General features: G+C 40.5%; 1 protein-coding gene across 2 annotated transcripts; it reads right to left on the bottom strand.

Annotated features, from left to right (window-relative positions):
* Positions 1 to 1,055: 1,055 nt before the first annotated feature.
* gne (glucosamine (UDP-N-acetyl)-2-epimerase/N-acetylmannosamine kinase) lies at positions 1,056 to 23,118 on the bottom strand. 2 transcript variants are annotated; one of them, XM_063008774.1, is made up of 12 exons: positions 23,013 to 23,118; positions 15,611 to 15,831; positions 12,195 to 12,649; positions 11,545 to 11,697; positions 11,241 to 11,453; positions 9,759 to 9,846; positions 9,370 to 9,583; positions 5,594 to 5,723; positions 5,025 to 5,246; positions 3,992 to 4,174; positions 3,792 to 3,908; positions 1,056 to 3,251 (listed from the first exon to the last, which is right to left on the bottom strand). In XM_063008774.1, exons 2-12 carry the CDS (start codon positions 15,811 to 15,813, stop codon positions 3,016 to 3,018), a joined length of 2,214 nt encoding a protein of 737 aa, XP_062864844.1. In that variant the 5' UTR covers positions 15,814 to 15,831; positions 23,013 to 23,118; the 3' UTR covers positions 1,056 to 3,015. The 2 variants fall into 2 exon arrangements, with proteins under 2 accessions (XP_062864844.1, XP_062864843.1); XM_063008773.1 differs by lacking the exon at positions 23,013 to 23,118 and adding an exon at positions 18,189 to 18,236.

The raw sequence follows: 23,118 nt of genomic DNA, 5'->3' as shown, positions 1-23,118 counted from the left end.
TATTTAAGAAGGGTACAGGGTTATCAGTTCCAGCAAAAATAACCACAACATAATAATAATAATGAATTCCAGATATCTGAAATGTAAATAAATATTTATATTTGTTTATTAGGATTTTAACGTCACGTTCCACACCCTGGTTACACTCATGACAGGAACAGTAGTCATCACACAAGGTTCATCAGTTCACAAGGTTATATCGAACACAGTCCTGGACAATTTAGTATCGCCAATTCACCTCACGCGCACGTCTTTGGACTGTGGGAGGAAACCGGAGCACCCAGAGGAAACCCACATAGACACGGGGAGAACACGCAAACTCCACACAGAAAGGACCGTGCCGCCCATATATATATACAGTATATATTTATTCATTTTCACCCCTACCAAAACACTGTTTCCCTCACTGTAATTTTTACAGCAGGGCTGTTTATGATGAGAAGCACAAAATATTAAAGGTGAACACATTATACAAGACGGTTTAAAGCTAGAGCTTTAAAAAGTAGAATTGTTTTCTTTAATCTATTCATGAGAAAAAGCCAGACAGAAATGGGATAACTGGGCCGTTTCACCCTCTCTTTATCAAGCAGGGTACAATTTCTACTACAAATTATTTTATTGCATAATTAAAACTAGCAGTTAAACTCTACAGCAAGCTAGTTAGCATTAAGCTAAGTGTTATATTATACAATTCAAATCAGTAGCGAAGTTCTATCTACAACAACATAGCTAACAAGTTCCTCTAGCAATCTAGCTTACTTTGTGTTAACTGTTCTATTGTGTAAATCAAACCAACAGTCATGTTTTGCAACAGGGTATTGAATGTTAAACTATTATAGAAATCAAAAAGTTCAAAATGAACAAAATGCAAAATTCACATCTTTAGCAGTAGGTTTCTGCTAGTACATAGTTAACCAAAGTTTACAAACATTGGATTATAAGTCACATTTTTCCAGAGTGTTATCTTTGTGTAACAGTATACAATTGCTTTTAGGATGGTTGGTTGCCAGGGGGTGTTTTCACTGTTTTTTTTAATTAACACAAACAACTGAATATTAAAAGCATATTATTTTATTGGTAAAAATGACACATTCAGTCTTACTTCAATAGCAGAACATTACCAACAATGATAGAAAACTGCAGACAAAACAGGACAACCAATCAGGTTTTGATCTGATGTGAGCAGGGCTCAAGTTGACCAACAGAACAGCAAATTAGAAGCTAATTAATGTAACATCACCACTCACCCTTCTGTTTACTTGTGATGTGAGACTTTGACAAAATGTACAAAACTATTATGCTATGAAATGTATACGCTTTGTGCCATTCTGGTTTCTACACATAGTGTATAGAAACACTGTTAAAAAGCTTAGTTTACTAGCAACAAGTGAAGTTGTGTGAACAAATTGGGTAATGAGAACAGTAAACATGCTATTAACAGGCTCTTGAGTTGAATTCGTCTGTAAGACTTTGAACATTTGGCCTTTATAGGCTATGTAAGATAATTTCAAATCAAATTATCTTTTAATAAGCTATCACATTGGGCAATATTAAATTTTAAATAATTATGTCTGTAATTTCTGCTAATTAATAAATCATACAAAAGAATAAAAAGGTTAATAGTGATGTTTCAATCAACTTTTTAATTGGCTACTCAGATACAATCTTGTTAACCAGGACCTACTAGTTGACACTATTTTATTGCATTCTCCTTAAAGTCTTCATTAAAGCTTTGCAGCTAAATTCTGATAGTAATGTTTGAGCTAGTTTCCTTGCTTATTAGACATTCAACAGACTTCACTTCAATACATAATGTAACGGAAAAGACTGTAAGATGGCGAAGGAAACTAAACAATGAAGAAAAGAGCTTGACAAGGGCACATTAAAACAGAAGACGATACTACAAAAACTAAAGCTAATAATTAAATTGTCCATCTGTAATAAGTATAGGATTATATATAAATATAAAAAAATTAATATTGCAAGCCCTTGATTTATATAATATTTATATTAACTATGAAGACTTTTTCCTACAGTATCACATAGCATGGCACACAGCATCAGTTAGTGCATGCTCACCAATTGCAATCCACCTTCATAAACAAACACCTTCATATGCCATTATGATCGTATGAATTTCTACAGTGGATTAACACAAAAAAAAATTCCCATTCACAAGATTTGATCCCGAATACTTCTTAAAGGCACCAACATGGCCAGCCAAAAATAACTAATAACAATGAATTAATTCTAAATAAATATTTAAAAAGGAAAACAATGAAAAAAGCGAAAAAGTATAGAATATAAAAAACAGAATTACATGTAAAAAAAAAAAAAGACAAGCCTTCCGATTTAACCTTCTTGATGTGTGGAATTTGACTGATTCAGAGTATTGCCTGATTGTTGCCTAACTGTTATTGCCTAAATGACTGGTTTGTGAACATCTTGTTTAATTTGCCATAAGTCTTAGAATCAATTGTGATAAACACTCCAAAGATTTGGCAAACCGGATGAGAGCCACCTCAAGACTTGAAGAACTGAAGAGAGGCATTTTCAGACCTAAATTAAATGTAGACACTTCAAGACTTGAAACGGATGGGTAGTGACGTTTTATGTCTGAGAGAAAGCATGCTTTATAAAGAGAAAAAAAGAGGTACTTAAGTACGTAGGGCTAATAAAATTGAAAAGAGACATTAATACTTAAAACCTTGTAGCTAATCAAGAGTCTCTGGTAGCTCTAAGAAACAATTAGACGTCCTTCTAAATGTTTTTTGAGAATTTGCCCATGAGCTTTTGACCTTCTGGACCCTACATACATGGTCTGATTGCTCAGAGCTTCATAGCCTAACACTGATTAGCTGTTTTTTTTTTTAAGAAGAAAAAAATCCATATTTATGAACGGAGAACCTCGCACCCTCAGAATTTTAGTAAAGGCAGGTAAAGGCCAAAATTAAAAAAGAAAAAAGGGAACAGCTTTGAGATCAAAAACATGGCCTTCGACTGGCTCCAGGTATCTCAGTAGGTGCGGCGTGTGGTGTAGTCGAGTACCATGCTGGCAGCTCCCAGCAGGGCAGGACTGTCTAGGTCAGAGACGAGAACCTTTACATCTCTGGTGGAAGAGAGGGCGCGCTGGCTGATGACGTTTTTAACAGTACTTTCATAGTGCTGAGCAAGAATACCAGAGAGGATCACATGGGACGGGTTAACTGTGTGGAGGATGTTCACAATGCCAACACCAAGGGATGTACCAGCTGTGGAAGAAGAAGGAGAATATTATTATTGAAGTAAAGAGGTTTTGATTGTGAAGATCTTTAAAAATGTAACTTCTTATTCTTTTGAGCTACAGTGTACACCAACAGGAATAAACTAGATTAAATATTGACTTTTCAATACATATTCTCAATATGACTTTTAAAAGGCTATTTTAAAAGCGTAATGCTAGCCTTGTTAAGCCATTACAAAACCAGTTCTGATGTGGTTTTTGGGTCATTGTCCAGGAAAACACCCAACTGTATCACATTTTCAACACTTTCCTTCTAGATTTTCTCTCCAACCTTTGAAAAAAAGGTTTTATATGATCTTTGAGCCAGACATTACTTTTAAGTTACTCCAAGTGACATTCCTGACTTATGAGAAACTACATGTTAATGAGGGAAAAAGCAAGACAGGGTAAAAGGACTTTTTAATTTCACCCTGCATTGTTCTAGTCTAGGAATGTGGTGGAAAACCACGGAAAAACTCCAGATAAGTTCATGGAAATACGTGTGTGTGTGTGTGTTTGTTTTTCTCACCTGTTCGGAGCACTGCTTCTGCTTTACTGTTTCCAAGGCGAGCAGCAGTGATAAGGTGTGATGCGTTCACTTGTTCCTTATTATTCACACTCATTCCTTCCACCAGCAGCAAGTCTTCTACACTCAACATCAATTAAATACTGTTAGAAATAAATTTTATTAATTTATTTTTCTACTATGTATGTAGCACCTGTTCTTACCATCATGCAGTCTCTTTGCCTCTCTCTGTAGCGCTAATCCTGATGCGTAGGCCTCAACGCAGCCATGACTTCCGCACGAGCACTCCGGTCCGTCCAGAGACACCATGATGTGTCCAAGCTCGGCAGCGCAGAACGTACTGCCATGAATCAGCTCTCCGTGCTGGACTATTCCGCCACCGATGCCTGCACACATACGACACGGCATAGCATTAAGCACAGGACACGCATAACAGTTATTTCTCTATGACTAGGGAAGGACCGTAAAGTAGCAGCAGATAATTATACTGCATTATGCCTTAAAATGCAATGACCTAGAGTTTACATGAAAGATTTCTGTGACTGAACATTCATCCAAATTTTTTTTACAAAGCTTTTATAAATGTACTGTAGGCTTTTGGTGATTGTATCATTAAAACCCTTGTGTCCAGACAGTTTGTGGTAGTGCACAACTAACTAAAACTGAGTTCTTCCACTTTCTGCAAGGCAACCAAATACAGCATTTAGCATATGCTTTTATCCCTAACTCAGGGGCTTAACAGTGGCAACTTGGCAGTGGTGGGATTTTAACCAGCAACCCTCTAATTTCTAGTCCAGTTCCTTAACCTGGGTGCCTCCACTGTCCTAATGAATAATTGAATTTGACCACAAAACTGGGTGATGAAACACATACTTAATTGTCAGACAGTAAAGTGAGATTCATCACTGCTTCAGAAACCCATGGTAATGTGCTTTATACCTCTCAAGCTTGACTTTGTGAGTCACAAAGCTCCTTTGTGGAGCTGAGCTTTTGTTGCTACTGTACATTTTCACTTCACAATGCCAACACTTACAGTTAACTAGAGTAGCTCTAGCAGAATACACCTTTGAAGAACTTGACTGAAAGGTGGGATCATACAAAAATGACGTCCTGATCTAGTTTCAATATTTAACTACTAGATGTGGCCAAAATAAACTTGCTAGAAGGTAAGGGGTGGTTATATCCTTTAGGTATTCATGAAGGTAAATTCACAGGTGTGTGTTGATTCATTCTTACCAGTTCCTGTGATCACAGTAACAAAGTTTTCTACTCCTTTGCAGTGGCCAAACTTTTTCTCGGCGAGAGCAGCACAGTTTCCATCATTATCGACCCAGACGGGTAGATGAAGGGCGTTGGAGATGGGCGAGCGCAGATTGATGCAGCTCCACTCGTTTATCAGCTTAGTGGAGTCCAATATCAACCCATCACGAGGGTTCACCCTGCCACCTGTACTCACCCCTACAGGAAAAAATACAGAAGCACAAACGAACATGGATGGATACTGATTAGAGATGGATAAATGGATAGGTAGGTACACAGATACTCAGATAAATGAATAAATGAATGAATTAATGAATAAAGTAATGATTAAATGAAAATAGGGATTAATTGGCTAGACAATTAAACTTTTAGTTTATTGTTTAAATGAATAGATAATGCAGGGTAATGAATGGATAAATTTAAAATGCCTTAAAATAAGGAGCCACCGCTTTGCATTTTGTCATCAGGCTAATTGATCTCAAATGGTTTCCTTTTGTAGCCACATTAGCATTAGAATCAGTCTCCTAGACATCAAATAGACATACCAACTCCCAGAATTCTGCAGTTAAGGTCAACGGCATCTACCATGGCCCTTTTGCACATGCTTAGTATGAGCTCCATGCGCTCCTCGTAGGTTTTGGGGTTGGGCTGGCTGTACTTCTTCTTGATCTTCCCCTGTAATAGACCCTCAGGATGAGCAAACACACTCAGAACCTACTTGGTTACTCGTAGGGCTGTCGCGGTGAAAGAATTTCCCCTTGCGATATTCAACCTGTCTCAATATCGCGGTATGCGGTAATATTGCCATTTTTTTTTGTTTTTGAAAATTACTTAATTAATCTGCATTTTAGAGCTATATAAACAAGCTTTATTGTTAGGCTATGATTCGGTATATTATTGCTTTATAATGACAAAGATGAGACAGCTTTAAGACCAATGAAATGCGTGTTTAATGTTAAATACAGAACAGAGCAGGGATGCGCGTCTTTTCTCTATTAAAAAAAGGTTTAAATTTAGCTCCTAGGCTAGATATACACTGTGAAACGAAAAAAAAAAAAGTGTTTAGGCTAAATATTGTAAATACACATCTAATCAAAATATGGTAAAAAAGAAATATAATAAAGTCTGTAAGAGTTTAAACCTGCGTTATTATGCGCGCTAGAAGAACCAACACGTTCATCTGATGTGGTTTAGAGAGAATCTGAGTGGGGTAGCGATGTTCCCCTCGGTACTAAAACTCTCTCTGATGGGGCTCGTTACACTAATACACGTGTACTGTACCTGCATGCGACTTTACAATGCGACAAACTATCTATTTAGTAGGTATAATTAACATAACAATATATACTACATTTCAAGTTATTATTCGTTTCAATACATTTTTATGCAACGAAAAAATACATTTAAATCATTCCAGCAAGACCAGAAAGAGAATATTTGCAGGCTGCACTGCCATATTAACCGTCATTAAGTGTTTTAGTTCACCAAGGCTGTTTGAATATAGTCTAAATTACAAGTATTTATTGAGTGTGAACTCAATTTGATCATTAATAAACTTGCCTATAATTCCTGTTGCGATTGTTTACATTTTAAAACACAAAGCCTGACACTCAGCAGCAACGCATGAGAACAGGTTGCGGGAAAATGACGCTCCTAGCTCATTTTCATTATGAATTCATTTAACATTTATTACGCCCGAATGTAAGCGTAAAACAAGATGGACCCTGCAACAATATAAACAAAAAAAAATTGAAGAAAGAAAGAAAAAACGTGAACACCGCGGTGTTGCGGTTGCTTGGCATGCCCTGCGGTTGGCTGGTCTATACCGCGATATTTCAAAATTGCGGTTAGCGCGACAGCCCTAGTTACTCGTACACACTCTCTATACACACTCATATTGCAAACACACTAAACAAACACATCCAGGATGTAACACAGCGGGAAGGGTAATCAGACCTCTAACTGTAGACCCACCCTAATTAGTGTAATGTTGAAGTTACAGAAACTTTGGGTTTACTTTAATTTAAACTATGTACACTATATGGACAGCTGGTTTTGCCACACCCATTACTCATAGATGTACTGTATAACATCAAGCATATAGCAATTCTGTAATCATTAGCACTAATACGGAATTACAAAGCCATGGTTCAAAGTTAAATGGTTTTATGGCTTTAAGATATCGACTGCATATCTACATCTATTTGTACTTTGTGTTTGCTACAGACTCTAGTTTCTATATGAACTGATTCTGCTCACTGTGTTCATGTTCATCATCACTGCCATGTTCGCTACATTACCCGTTTTTTATACCGTTGTTAGGGCAGTGTCAGCCCAGTGGTTAATGTATTAGACTACTGACCAGAAGACAATTCATGGTTGGACCCTTAAGCAAGGCCCTAAACACTCAACACTTTGGTTGAAAGTGCCTGCTAAATTTCTTAAATGTGTAGAAAATAGTAGGATAGATAGTGGATAGAGTGTATATATACAGTGTATCACAAAAGTGAGTACACCCCTCACATTTCTGCAAATATTTCATTATATCTTTTCATGGGACAACACTATAGACATGAAACTTGGATATAACTTAGAGTAGTCAGTGTACAACTTGTATAGCAGTGTAGATTTACTGTCTTCTGAAAATAACTCAACACACAGCCATTAATGTCTAAATAGCTGGCAACATAAGTGAGTACACCCCACAGTGAACATGTCCAAATTGTGCCCAAATGTGTCGTTGTCCCTCCCTGGTGTCATGTGTCAAGGTCCCAGGTGTGAATGGGGAGCAGGGCTGTTAAATTTGGTGTTTTGGGTACAATTCTCTCATACTGGCCACTGGATATTCAACATGGCACCTCATGGCAAAGAACTCTCTGAGGATGTGAGAAATAGAATTGTTGCTCTCCACAAAGATGGCCTGGGCTATAAGAAGATTGCTAACACCCTGAAACTGAGCTACAGCATGGTGGCCAAGGTCATACAGCGGTTTTCCAGGACAGGTTCCACTCGGAACAGGCTTCGCCAGGGTCGACCAAAGAAGTTGAGTCCATGTGTTCGGCGTTATATCCAGAGGTTGGCTTTAAAAAATAGACACATGAGTGCTGCCAGCATTGCTGCAGAGGTTGAAGACGTGGGAGGTCAGCCTGTCAGTGCTCAGACCATACGCCGCTCACTGCATCAACTCGGTCTGCATGGTCGTCATCCCAGAAGGAAGCTGACGCACAAGAAAGCCCGCAAACAGTTTGCTGAAGACAAGCAGTCCAAGAACATGGATTACTGGAATGCCCTGTGGTCTGACGAGACCAACATAAACTTGTTTGGCTCAGATGGTGTCCAGCATGTGTGGCGGCGCCCTGGTGAGAAGTACCAAGACAACTGTATCTTGCCTACAGTCAAGCATGGTGGTGGTAGCATCATGGTCTTGGGCTGCATGAGTGTTGCTGGCACTGGGGAGCTGCGGTTCATTGAGGGAAACATGAATTCCAACATGTACTGTGACATTCTGAAACAGAGCATGATCCCCTCCCTTCGAAAACTGGGCCTCATGGCAGTTTTCCAACAGGATAACGACCCCAAACACAACCTCCAAGATGACAACTGCCTTGCTGAGGAAGCTGAAGGTAAAGGTGATGGACTAAACCCAATTGAGCACCTGTGGCGCATCCTCAAGTGGAAGGTGGAGGAGTTCAAGGTGTCTAACATCCACCAGCTCCGTGATGTCATCATGGAGGAGTGGAAGAGGATTCCAGTAGCAACCTGTGCAGCTCTGGTGAATTCCATGCCCAGGAGGGTTAAGGCAGTGCTGGATAATAATGGTGGTCACACAAAATATTGACACTTTGGGCACAATTTGGACATGTTCACTGTGGGGTGTACTCACTTATGTTGCCAGCTATTTAGACATTAATGGCTGTGTGTTGAGTTATTTTCAGAAGACAGTAAATCTACACTGCTATACAAGTTGTACACTGACTACTCTAAGTTATATCCAAGTTTCATGTCTATAGTGTTGTCCCATGAAAAGATATAATAAAATATTTGCAGAAATGTGAGGGGTGTACTCACTTTTGTGATACACTGTATATATATATATATATATATATATATATATATATATATATATATATATATATATATAGGGAGGGATCAATAAAGTATCTCTCTATCTAATGGGAAGTGGGTAAAGGATAGTGGTAATAGTGAGTACTGAATAGACGGTTGCAGAGTAATGGGTTGTGGCAAACCTAAAATGCACTTGCGTCCTCCAGTGGCACACACACTTTTTGCATCTTTAGTTTGTAGTATAGAGCAAGTGTACCTGCATGGTGACAATGCCAACACGTAGATTTGTGCCACCAAGGTCGATAGCCAGTGCGCTCTGAGTCTCCAGGATGTGGTCGATGTCCTGAGAGCCACTGTCCTCTCTCACTGTCGGAAAACTGAACGTCTTCTGCACCGGCTCATCCAGATCAATCTGCTGCAGGAACTTCAGGATCCGCTGCACAGCGTTACCATCACCGTAAATCTTAGAACTAAAAACACAGAATAGTGCTTGATTATGCTTATATACAAAGTGGCTAGACACACAATGACAAGCTATCATTGTAGTTTGCTAGGTAAAGAGCTAGCTAGTGAACAGAGCCGTACATTAATTAGCCAATTAATTATTTAAATGATTTTAACTGAACAGAAGGAGGCGAGTCGTACCAGGGGTATCGTTTTCCGAACTGCAGCTCCAGGGCATGTAGGATCTTATTCTGTTCATCTGCATCTCTCACGTGTAGCACGTTCTCACCTGTACACAACAAAACTTATGTCAGCTCTGCTGTCAAAACCGAACCAAAGGCACCAATACAGAAATACAGCGAACAGAGCGTGTCCATCATAAGTCTTTAAGCTGGAACCCATGTTGGAATCACCAAGGAGTTGTGCCTCATGTTACTGAATGAAAGACAAGGCTGCTGTTGATGGTGTTTAAGTGACCAAGATTAGCTCTTAGTATAAAGAGACGGGCCAACACTGTGCTTTATTGAGCAATACTTGAAAGCTAGCTATGATGGAGAAAGATAGCTAATCAGATGTTCACATGAGCAGATGGCAAGTTAATAACGTCACCGAGCAGGTAGGAGCCACCTCTGTTTACATTTAAGCAGGGACTAAATAAAAAAACCGCTCATGGCCAAAAAGTCCTGCAGTCTTCTAAATCATTTATATAAACAAAACCCAGGTAAAGGTATAAAGCTTCTAAACTGCACCATGCACACAGCTTTAGATATGCAATTGGAAACAAGGTGGTGAACACGACCCTGTTAAACCAATCATGATTCCCTCACCTGTTACCAATTCACCTGCTTATTGTGGGATGTGTCAAAAGTGTAAATTAAATATTTTATAAACGTTTCACTCTTATTTTGCCACATCCCAACTTATTTGAGTGTGTTGGAGGCATTAGATTCAAAATACATTAAATGGCCAAACGTATTTGGACACCTGAACTAAGGTTGTTGGTCATAACATTTAAAAAAACAACTGGTATTAATATTGTGCAAACTCTTTGTGGTCCTTTAGCTATTGCAATGGCCACTCTTCCTAGAAAGCTGATTTGTACGGCCGGGCACTGATGTTGGTCAAAAAAGCCTCAACTGAAGTTCCAGTTCATCCCAAAGCTGGGCTGAGGTCAGGGCTCTGTGAAGGCCGCTGAAGTTTGTTTAAACCGAACTTTTCTTCATGATTTTATAAAGCCTGCTTTGTGCACAGGGGCACAGTCATGCGGGAACAGGAAAGGGAATGCCGTATTGCTTCCCAGTTGCTGAAAGTTGGATGCAAATAACTTCCTTATTACACCTAGTAATCGTTGTGACAAACACATGAATTTAATAATTAGAAGGAGTGTCACAATACTTGTCCATATAGTGTATGTTTACATTTACAACATGAAGCCGAAATCTTTTCTTTATACTTTTGTCAGTTAAATGAGGGTTTAAGAGAATTAGAGAATCTATTTAAAAATGGACATTACGGGCTGCATTACAATGTTTTAGTTGATGACTGAATTGCTGAATCTCTTTAATGGAAGTGAATAACAGAGCATCATTTTAATTAATGGCCAGAAATGGGTCATCAAAAAAAGCCTGTGTGGGCCATAAGCAACTCAGGGTACCAGAGTGCACTCAGTAGGGCGTAGGTTACCTGTTTCACGGCCTGTTTGGCGCGAGCCCAGGTTAATGACGGGCGTCCCGAATGCGCCAGCCTCTCTTACTCCACAGCTGCTGTTTCCCATCATGCAGCCGGCATGAGCCACCAGCTGGATGAACTGATTAAAGGGGATGTGTTTAACAGCCCGAAAATTATGGTGCTGCTCGATACCCTTTTTCCTCATCACCCGCACCATCTCCTTACTGCCTACATGCAGAAAAGAAGGAAGAAAACATTAAACAGATGGAAACAGAGACGGTTGTGTGTATATGATGTGTGTGTACATGTGTATACATACCAGCATCGACGTTAGGAAATAGAATAAGAGTTTTCTTATTAAAGGAGATAAGAGCGTCCAGCATCAGATCATAAATCTTTATAGAGTTTTTAATGTCTGTAGTTACAGGATGTTGCAAAGCCACAATGTAGTCATGTTCCTTCACCCCGTCACCTGGAATACACACCATACATTTTGAGTGTAGTAAAACCATAAAACTACCATAAAACCCTAACACACGGACAAAGTGCTGTAACTGCTGGAGTCTCACATTTACCATAAAAACATTAAAACACAGAAAATATTCAACATAGAACTTGTCATGTGACAAACAGGTAAATTACTGTAACTAAATACTAAAGTCTTAAATATCTCAAACTTTTATCAATTACTAAGTGCTGTAAAACTCCTAACACACACATTCCAATCTTCCATGAAAAACACCAAGAAATATTTATAAAAAAAAACAACAACACACAAACTACTGTAACAAATTTGTTACCTGCACATTTTCAGTCCTGTTTATTCCTGTTTATTTAATTTAACCATTTTTACCTTCATCTACCAATCTAGTTGTAGATTGGTAGACGTATTGCTTATTTTTTGCAAACTACCAAAAAATAAGCACAACCTCCATCCTTCTGCAACATCACAGCTGCGTTGATACTAACCAAGCCAGGCCTTGATGATGTCTGTGTAGTCGTCACACTTATGCACGTTTAGCAGGCTGTCGTAGGAAGGGCATCCGGCCAGTAGGATGCGACTGTGGTCTTCACACATGGCGAGCAGGTGCCTCTGAGCTGCGTGGGTGCACACGGCATGGTAGTGTGCCAGTTTGGTGATAGCATGGCGGATGGAGTCGTCGATGGTTCCGCTCACCTCGCCGCCCTCTATGTGGAGGATGCGTACGTTCATCAGCGCGGCAGACGTGGCTACGGCCAGGGCGTCGAAGCGGTCGCCGTGGACCAGCAGGATGTGCGGTGCCAGGCGATGGAGAACATCAGGCAGCTTGACCAGAGCCAGGCCGAGAGATTCGACCATCGCAGCTTCGTCCTCGCCTCGTACGATGGTGTGCAGTCTGGAGCTGATGTTGAACTCGTCCTGCTCGATCATTCGGTAGGTATTACTTGACAAAGAGAAAGAAATAAAGGGAGAGATCCATTTATTAACACAGGGCTTGTATTTAATTCATCCAAAGCTTGTGCCAGCATTAAGATCAAAAATTGGAAGCTTGTTTAAAATAGCAGCAATGTAACTAAATTTGGGGAAAAACATTAACTGTGAAAAAATCTTTTGAAATAGAGAACGCAAATCAAAGGGGGGGCTTTCATATCTGCACACCCCTAGTGCCGGTCCCAAGTCCGGATAAAAAGGAGGGTTGAGTCAGTCACCTTTTCCAAATCACATACATGGAAGAATGATCTGCTGTGGCGACTCATACCGGGAGCAGTCAAAAGGACCATTTATGATACAGTTAGTCCTCTACAGAGGAACAAGTTTCTTTCCGAGAGCTCATTTAATTTGTTTAATTGTTTGCAATTCCAGCAAAGTTAGCATAGGCTTCCAGCATTGTAGTTAGCCTATGGCAGTTATCTCTGTACGGATATAACGTTTCTATGAAGAGGACGTGGTCTTTATACATAAAAAAGTTTATAATAACCAAAAATCTGTAGTTAAAGGTGTAACCATGCTAATGCATCTCCATATTTGAGAGCCCAGTTCAGGGTTCGAGCTCCTGGAACTCAGGCACTGCTGTTACCATCATGCCACATGAGCTCACACATCACAGTACTGTATGTTTTATCATTGTTATTAAGTATTAGGTGTTGCTAAGATGATTCTGACTCCTGGCAACCATATGGATAATGTTTCGGCAGAATACCCTGACCTCCGTTTGGCTCTATAAACAGCGTATGTTATAGTACAGTTGCTATGTAGGCTAACACGATACGAAAACAGTAAAAAGTTTTTCACAAATACTCTATGAATTCCTATTTCCTTGTCAATGGCCATTTCTGGCAATATTCATACCATACAATATTGTGGATATCAGATAAAACTTCAGACCTATGTTATGTCATTTTTAAGTTTAGTTTGAAAGCAGTCCACTCTGCTGTGACGTGCAAACTGCTAACAACGGTTTTTATGCGTCACTAAACTGGTGGATCAGGTTTTGTTGGGATTGTGTTTTCACAACCGTGTCTCACTGTGAACAAAGAATACAGAGATGACTAAAGTCGTCCATCAGACATAACTGGCTTAATGTCTTACCTAGGACTGAATCATTAGTATTGTCAAGGAGCTATGAGTTAACTAGTGCCACCGGTCTGCAAGCCACTGACAGACTGTTCTTTAACTGACCGATTGGATTCATGTTTTACTCCACAGCTAGTAACCCAATTACTAACTTTTCACATTGACATTGCTGATAACACACCATTTTACAAAGCACAAGTTTCATTTACAGTGTATCACAAAAGTAAGTACACCCCTCACATTTCTGCAAATATTTCATTATATCTTTTCATGGGACAACACTATAGAAATAAAACTTGGATATAACTTAGAGTAGTCAGTGTACAACTTGTATAGCAGTGTAGATGTACTGTCTTCTGAAAATAACTCAACACACAGCCATTAATGTCTAAATGGCTGGCAACATAAGTGAGTACACCCCACAGTGAACATGTCCAAATTGTGCCCAAAGTGTCAATATTTTGTGTGACCACCATTATTATCCAGCACTGCCTTAACCCTCCTGGGCATGGAATTCACCAGAGCTGCACAGGTTGCTACTGGAATCCTCTTCCACTCCTCCATGATGACATCACGGAGCTGGTGGATGTTAGACACCTTGAACTCCTCCACCTTCCACTTAAGGATGCACCACAGGTGCTCAATTGGGTTTAGTCCATCACCTTTACCTTCAGCTTCCTCAGCAAGGCAGTTGTCATCTTGGAGGTTGTGTTTGGGGTCGTTATCCTGTTGGAAAACTGCCATGAGGCCCAGTTTTCGAAGGGAGGGGATCATGCTCTGTTTCAGAATGTCACAGTACATGTTGGAATTCATGTTTCCCTCAATGAACTGCAGCTCCCCAGTGCCAGCAACACTCATGCAGCCCAAGACCATGATGCTACCACCACCATGCTTGACTGTAGGCAAGATACAGATGTCTTGGTACTTCTCACCAGGGCGCCGCCACACATGCTGGACACCATCTGAGCCAAAAAAGTTTATCTTGGTCTCGTCAGACGACAGGGCATTTCAGTAATCCATGTTCTTGGACTGCTTGTCTTCAGCAAACTGTTTGCGGGCTTTCTTGTGCGTCAGCTTCCTTCTGGGATGACGACCATGCAGACCGAGTTGATGCAGTGTGCGGCGTATGGTCTGAGCACTGACAGGCTGACCTCCCACGTCTTCAACCTCTGCAGCAATGCTGGCAGCACTCATGTGTCTATTTTTTAAAGCCAACCTCTGAATATGACGCCGAACACGTGGACTCAACTTCTTTGGTCGACCCTGGTGAAGCCTGTTCCGAGTGGAACCTGTCCTGGAAAATCGCTGTATGACCTTGGCCACCATGTTGTAGCTCAGTTTCAGGGTGTTAGCAATCTTCTTATAGCCTAGGCCATCTTTGTGAAGAGCAACAATTCTATTTCTCACATCCTCAGAGAGTTCTTTGCCATGAGGTGCCATGTTGAATATCCAGTGGCCAGTATGAGAGAATTGTACCCAAAACACCAAATTTAACAGCCCTGCTCCCCATTTACACCTGGGACCTTGACACATGACACCAGGAAGAGACAACGACACATTTGGGCACAATTAGGACATGTTCACTGTGGGGTGTACTCACTTATGTTGCCAGCTATTTAGACATTAATGGCTGTGTGTTGAGTTATTTTCAGAAGACAGTAAATCTACACTGCTATACAAGCTGTACACTGACTACTCTAAGTTATATCCAAGTTTCATGTCTATAGTGTTGTCCCATGAAAAGATATAATGAAATATTTGCAGAAATGTGAGGGGTGTACTCACTTTTGTGATACACTGTACATGAGTTCAGTGTGCTTTAGTGACATACCCGTAATCGTCGATGAGATGTGAGCCGAGCACCACCACATCCAGCTCAAACAGTTCGGGATGAGCCTTCAGGCCAAACATAATGGGAGCCAGTTTGGAGTAATCGGCTCGGTTACATGTTGCCACGCACACTTTCAGCCTACGCTTGCTTCTCTCCATCTCTCCATTCTCATGTTCCATCTTCGGCCCTGATGACCGCTGCATCTGCAGATAATACAGCTCCTGATTTACAAACACAACAGAAAGCGTTAATTAGCATCATGTATGTCGGAGTTCATTAAGCCTTTCTTCTCTGACAGTCTGTGTTGTTTTATGGCTTACAGAATAATATCTGAAAACAAAAACCACTTCCTTGAAAGTGTCGAGGCTCACCAGTGCTGAGATCTCAAGCTCGCTAGTTAGAACCTCACCTCTGCTACCAGACGGTGGACTCCTAGGCGCAAATATGATTGTCTAATATTTGCTGCAAACACTATTGGCTAATATTTGCCTGTGAGGGGGCTGGAGGGATTCCTCATCACTGCTGCAATTACAGCCTCTGCTGGGGATAATGGAGATTGTCGCGTGGTGCTCCATTCGCAATACTGACCCCTGTGTGAACCCATCTCAGGCAGGTGATTAAAAGCGATTGGCAAACACACACATTTTTTGAAGGGGGTGTTTTTAAGGTACAGCCCTTCTCAGGTCAGTGGCCTGCAGCAGTGTGCATTAATACAAATGAGAAAAAAAAAAAGAGTCTGGGCTAGCATGTGCTAAAAAACCTGACTGGCACTTACCAATGCCTTGTGCTCATCCCGGTCCCACTAATAAATTGAAATGATGACTGTAAGCCAGACCTTATCAGCTCACACCAGCACCCAAACTCAATTATCTTTTTCAATAAGTAAAAACTGGTAGATCAGCAAAAAGGGAAACTTCATATTATTGGCCTAGGGTTTGGATTTGATGCTAATGTCTGGTTCACTTACTTTTGACAATACATCATGTATTAAATTAATACTATGGAAACACCTCAGATCCGCATGCAAAGCCGTATGTACAAAGTCTCAAATGAGTGTTTGGTTAAACGCTCGGTCGTAATGTCACATTTGCTTAAGGCGAGGAAAATCAACACTGAAGTGGTTGACTGAGCCCAAATAAGCTCCTCTGTGCCAAACTGATGGATCAAATAAATGTCATCCTACCGATATAAAGGGACTCTGAATGATACTTTCAGGAAGATCAAATTTAGATCTTTCTGTAAATTACTGAGGTCACTGTGTGAAGTCACATAGTTGAAATGACGTAATAATTATAAGCTAGCTTGACGACACACCCTTCTGTGGAAAATAGGATTCCAGGACGGCTTCCACCAGCGAGGACACATGGTGTTGCTTCAAATGTGGTTAATGTGTAACTATACTGTGTAATAGCAGGATACAGATATCCTACTTGTCTTTGGTGTGAGACAGAAAATCAGAACCTGCATTACAACTTTCTACAGTGAAACCCACCATACCAGTTCTGATCTTTTATTACGCTTACAATCCACATTCCAGATAAGTACTTTTAAAGTTGAGTAGAGCTTGAAAAACTGGAATTCAGAATGAAAAAAAAACACTTCTGAACAGAACAAAAGTTCAACAATCAATGCAAATGAAACAACCATCTCTTTAAAAAAGAACATCTATTAATCTAGTCATTCAAAGACGGAACTACACATGAACACCTACGTAATAAGACTGTCTGTTCGTCTGTCAAACCACTTGTTTAACCATTCAAACTTCCACATACTAATAAACCGATCATCTGTCAAATCGTCTGTCCAGCCTGCCTTTAAACACACATCAGCCATGTGTTGTGCGGGACATAAGTGTTAGTCTTTCACACGCTGGCCACTCATGTATTAAAATTCCTATTGTATGTATCCATCCAACATGTCATTCATTTACTTTATACCTGCCATGCATTTATAGTTAACAGTGTTTCCAGGATCTTTTTTTTATTATTTCCACAGTGTAGGAGCGCAACAGGAGATTTACTCATCTAAATCCACACATACACACTCGCTCACTTAAATCTGAGTAATCACAGGCAATCAACCACATTCTGCCTGTTTTGGAAGGTATGCAGACATTAGAACAAAGCGCTCTCTGGAGCCAAGACAACATGAATAATGCCGTTCATGAAAATGCCAGAAATGAAATTGCAAATACGAGAGTACCAGAATTAAGCCTATAACGTGGAGCACAGTCACATGAAGCAGTCAGTTACCATGGCAATGTAACACTTCATTATGGCTGCTAATCCCATTGCTAACCAGTGTACACCTCTAGCTAAATAGATGTAAATGTAGACAGTTCAGATGATGGCATAAAGCATCATACAGCAGTAGCATCCACACTGAATCATAAGACCTAAACCCCTTCTAGCCCCCTTCCCTAAACACACACACACACACACACACACACACACATAAAGGAGGAGTCCTTCAGAAGCATCACAAGATCTTGGTGTGAGTAGGTTCACTACAGTGGGGGAGAGAGAAAACACAGAGAAAAATGGGTGAATAAAATAAAAAAAAATGGCAGCTGACTCACATGTGGGCTTCTTGGTTCCTGTCCCCCCAACATTTCCTTCCTTTCTTCAATCAGTTAATTAAACACTACGGTCTTTGCCTCTCTGCTTTCTCTGTTCTGGTCTACCATTGAAAAGAGAACAGGAGGGGGAGGAGCCAACTTCACACAAAGCGCACGGTGGGCGGGGCTTCTTCTGTCGAAAAAATCTGTGCCCCCGCCCCACCTACTTCTCAGCAAGAGACAGAAGAAGCACCAGACACACCCCATATTATCCATACTGTAAACACAGCTAGTATTCTAATATGCACTACAAATACTGAGTATACTCATGATTCCATCTAAACACACTGTAACCAACAGAGGATTTATATACTGAAATACAAAGCTTATAAGCTTAAGGCAACAGCAAGGTTGAATTTAGAATATTTATACATGCATCTTTATACTAGTATATATCACAGCAGAACTGCCCTCAGAGTTATTCTCAAAGTAATTTACATATAATAATCTAATAATGGGCAGCAAGGTGGCTCAGTGGGAAGCACTGTCGCCTCACAGCAAGACGGTTCTGGGTTTGATCCCCAGGCGGGGAGCTCCGGTTTCCTCCCACAGTCCAAAAACATCCAGAGACACTGAATTGCCCTATAGGTGAATAGGTGTGTGTATGTGTGTGTGTCTGCCCTACGATGGACTGGCGCCCCGTCCAGGGTGTTACTGTGTGCCTTGCGCCCATTGAAGGGCTGGGATAGGCTCCAGCACCCCCCCGCGCGGCCCTAATTGGATAAGCTGTTAAGGAAGTGAGTGAGTGAGTAATATAATAATCAGTTCTAATTGTATTAAGTCTACTCTTAAATTTAAAATCAACATTTACAAATCTCAGCAACAAATCCTTCATACCTGCTTATTTAATGTAATGTGAATGATTAAATTAAACAACACTTTTTCGCTCTCTGTTGTCACAAGAAAGAACGCTGTGCTGTACGATGGTCCAGCTATTGATATTCAGAAGGCCCAACTAGAGGAATTTAACAAAAGACCAATTTGCAATAACAGTAAAGTTGTCCCTTATCAGTGGGCTTTGTTATCGCTAACTTTGACAAGTTCATTCCAAATGGTGAAATGAACTTCCTCTGTCTGTCCGAACATCCGAGTCTCTTGCTGTCTTTCAAAAAACGATTAAAAACTCACCTCTTTACTAAGCACTTAAGCTGACTTGTACTTACTTACAGTGTATCACAAAAGTGAGTACACCCCTCACATTTTTGCAGATATTTAAGTATATCTTTTCATGGGACAACACTGACAAAATGACACTTTGACACAATGAAAAGTAGTCTGTGTGCAGCTTATATAACAGTGTAAATTTATTCTTCCCTCAAAATAACTCAATATACAGCCATTAATGTCTAAACCACCGGCAACAAAAGTGAGTACACCCCTTAGTGAAAGTTCCTGAAGTGTCAATATTTTGTGTGGCCACCATTATTTCCCAGAACTGCCTTAACTCTCCTGGGCATGGAGTTTACCAGAGCTTCACAGGTTGCCACTGGAATGCTTTTCCACTCCTCCATGACGACATCACGGAGCCGGCGGATATTCGAGACTTTGCGCTCCTCCAGCTTCCGCTTGAGGATGCCCCAAAGATGTTCTATTTGGTTTAGGTCTGGAAACATGCTTGGCCAGTCCATCACCTTTACCCTCAGCCTCTTCAATAAAGCAGTGGTCGTCTTAGAGGTGTGTTTGGGGTCATTATCATGCTGGAACACTGCCCTGCGACCCAGTTTCCGGAGGGAGGGGATCATGCTCTGCTTCAGTATTTCACAGTACATATTGGAGTTCATGTGTCCCTCAATGAAATGTAACTCCCCAACACCTGCTGCACTCATGCAGCCCCAGACCATGGCATTCCCACCACCATGCTTGACTGTAGGCATGACACACTTATCTTTGTACTCCTCACCTGATTGCCGCCACACATGCTTGAGACCATCTGAACCAAACAAATTAATCTTGGTCTCATCAGACCATAGGACATGGTTCCAGTAATCCATGTCCTTTGTTGACATGTCTTCAGCAAACTGTTTGCGAGCTTTCTTGTGTAGAGACTTCAGAAGAGGCTTCCTTCTGGGGTGACAGCCATGCAGACCAATTTGATGTAGTGTGCGGCGTATGGTCTGAGCACTGACAGGCTGACCCCCCACCTTTTCAATCTCTGCAGCAATGCTGACAGCACTCCTGCGCCTATCTTTCAAAGACAGCAGTTGGATGTGACGCTGAGCACGTGCATTTAGCTTCTTTGGACGACCAACGCGAGGTCTGTTCTGAGTGGACCCTGCTCTTTTAAAACGCTGGATGATCTTGGTCACTGTGCTGCAACTCAGTTTCAGGGTGTTGGCAATCTTCTTGTAGCCTTGGCCATCTTCATGTAGCGCAACAATTCATCTTTTAAGATCCTCAGAGAGTTCTTTGCCATGAGGTGCCATGTTGGAACTTTTAGTGACCAGTATGAGAGAGTGTGAGAGCTGTACTACTAAATTGAACACACCTGCTCCCTATGCACACCTGAGACCTAGTAACACTAACGAGTCACATGACATTTTGGAGGGAAAATGACAAGCAGTGCTCAATTTGGACATTTAGGGGTGTAGTCTCTTAGGGGTGTACTCACTTTTGTTGCCGGTGGTTTAGACATTAATGGCTGTATATTGAGTTATTTTGAGGGAAGAATAAATTTACACTGTTATATAAGCTGCACACAGACTACTTTTCATTGTGTCAAAGTGTCATTTTGTCAGTGTTGTCCCATGAAAAGATATACTTAAATATCTGCAGAAATGTGAGGGGTGTACTCACTTTTGTGATACACTGTACTTACTAACACTCTTACTCACACTTTGGTTCTAACAGGTTTTAGCAGATTTGTGTTCTTGGACTGTTGTTTACTTAGACTAGAGTAATGAAATGTTTACTATGGAAGCACTTCTGTAAGTCGCTCTGGATAAGAGCGTCTGCTAAATGCCGAAAATGTAAATGTAAGTTCTGCCCGCTGTGCCAGCTCCAATAATACCTGTCAGCAGAGCCACATAATCAGTACTGATACAAATTAAAATAAAACAAATAAAAAGCCAACATTTTAAAACATTTGAAAACTTGGGCTTGTGCTGGTTTGAGTTTTATATAATAACATTTAAATAGTTTTCATGCATTTATCTGTGCATAGAGCGGCACAGTGGCTTAAAAACAAAATTGTCCAAGACTGTATCTGACATTGGACTTGTGAACTGATGAATCTTGTGTAACAAGTAACTACGGTTTGTGTCATAGATGTAACCAAAGTGTGTAAAACATGACGTTAAAATCCTAATAAACAAATAAATACCTGCGCATACAAGAGGACTAAGGGAATTGATTACAGCTTTCCCCCTCAACAGTTCACTACAGCAACAAGCAATGACGAATAAATAGTGGCACACCTCTCACGAGAGCATTTTCTTACTTTTTGCTATTTTTTGACTAATGATATGTTGTGCTTCCAGTTGAAAGGAATTTTGGGTTTGGCCCATTTTTCTTGGCAGGAGTGTGTGTGTATGTAAACTAAAATAGCAACAACAGATCTTAAAAGAAACAGCACTGTTAATACAACCAAACAAAGAGTTGCAGCATATACTGCAATTCAACACATTTTATAATGTAACAATTTAAAGCACAGCAGAGGGGCGGCACGGTGGCTAAGTGGGTAGTACTGTCGCCTCACAGCAAGAAGGTCCTGGGTTCGATCCCCAGGTGGGGCGGTCCGGGTCCTTTCTGTGTGGAGTTTGCATGTTCTCCCCATGTCTGTGTGGGTTTCCTCCCACAGTCCAAAGATGTGCAAGTGAGGTGAATTGGAGACACTAAATTGTCCATGACTGTGTTTGATATAACCTTGTGTGAACAAATAAATCTTGTGTAATGAGTAACTACCGTTCCTGTCATGAATGTAAACAAAGTGTAAAACATGACGTTAAAATCCTAATAAACAAACAAACAAAAGCACAGTAGAAGACAGCAGGGTGGGGAGGATAATTACTGCGCCACATTTTGGTCAAACAAAAGCTTAGTACTGTATACCACGTTTACAGACAACCCAACCACTTCTCTTCCCCCTAAGTAAATCTACACAAAATCAGCTATAGGAACATGTGGTTGTGAGTTTAAATCCCGTCTTGTACCTGCATCTTTTTACCCAGTGCTGCTAAGATCTATACAGATCTGACACTCGATTAATAAACATTAAAAACAATTAACCTGCACATACATAATTATCCAATTCACAAGGCTGAAAGTATGTAAACACCACTACTAACCAGAAAATCCACCAGTGCTACAGAACCAGAAAATCAAGTCAACATCCAAGAGCTCAGCTCATGCCACCTCACCAACCTGATTAAAGTTCATTCAGGTTCTCCCATACTGAAATCACCCTATACAATGGGGTTACATTAAGATATAAAGCGGTCATTTTTATCCCAACAGCTGATCCGGTCAAGCAAGGGTCAATAACCTTTCTTTCTTCTATCTGCCTGATAGTTTAAAGACTGAACAGTAATACACGCATGTCGTAATGAAACGCTTCACAGAAGATAGGAGCCTGGTAGTCCACCAAATGTCATGTATATTATGTTCTCCCTTTACAATATGTTTATAAATAATTAATACAACAGTTAACATAATTAGCTCATATGAATGTAGTTAGCATGCTCTCTACTCCATTCCACTGTTGGTTTAGCTAAGCTAGCAGGCTACTGATTCCGATAGCATGGTAAACATTATACATCATAAATATGAAAAGAAAAATAAATGCTTCACCTTAATATCAGATTTACTTTACTTCATTCCCGTCTAATTCATTCATTCATTTGATAGTAAATTACATTCAAAAAATCAAAACACTATGAGTGATCCAAACACTGCT

The sequence above is a fragment of the Trichomycterus rosablanca genome, chromosome 14, assembly GCF_030014385.1.
Source record: "Trichomycterus rosablanca isolate fTriRos1 chromosome 14, fTriRos1.hap1, whole genome shotgun sequence".
In the NCBI taxonomy this organism is placed as follows: Eukaryota; Metazoa; Chordata; class Actinopteri; order Siluriformes; family Trichomycteridae; genus Trichomycterus; species Trichomycterus rosablanca.
This window is presented reverse-complemented; position numbering and strand designations above follow the sequence as displayed.

What these genes read in the sequence shown, in the direction of transcription:
- gne (XM_063008773.1), bottom strand. Translation starts at nt 18,221, where the DNA reads ATGTTGGGGGGACAGGAACCAAGAAGCCCACAT. An exon ending in CATCATCAAGGCCTGGCTTG is followed by an intron (nt 11,698 to 12,194) that starts GTTAGTATCAAC and finishes TGTGTATTCCAG; the next exon opens with GTGACGGGGTGAAGGAACAT. An exon ending in ATTTCCTAACGTCGATGCTG is followed by an intron (nt 11,454 to 11,544) that starts GTATGTATACAC and finishes TTCTGCATGTAG; the next exon opens with GCAGTAAGGAGATGGTGCGG.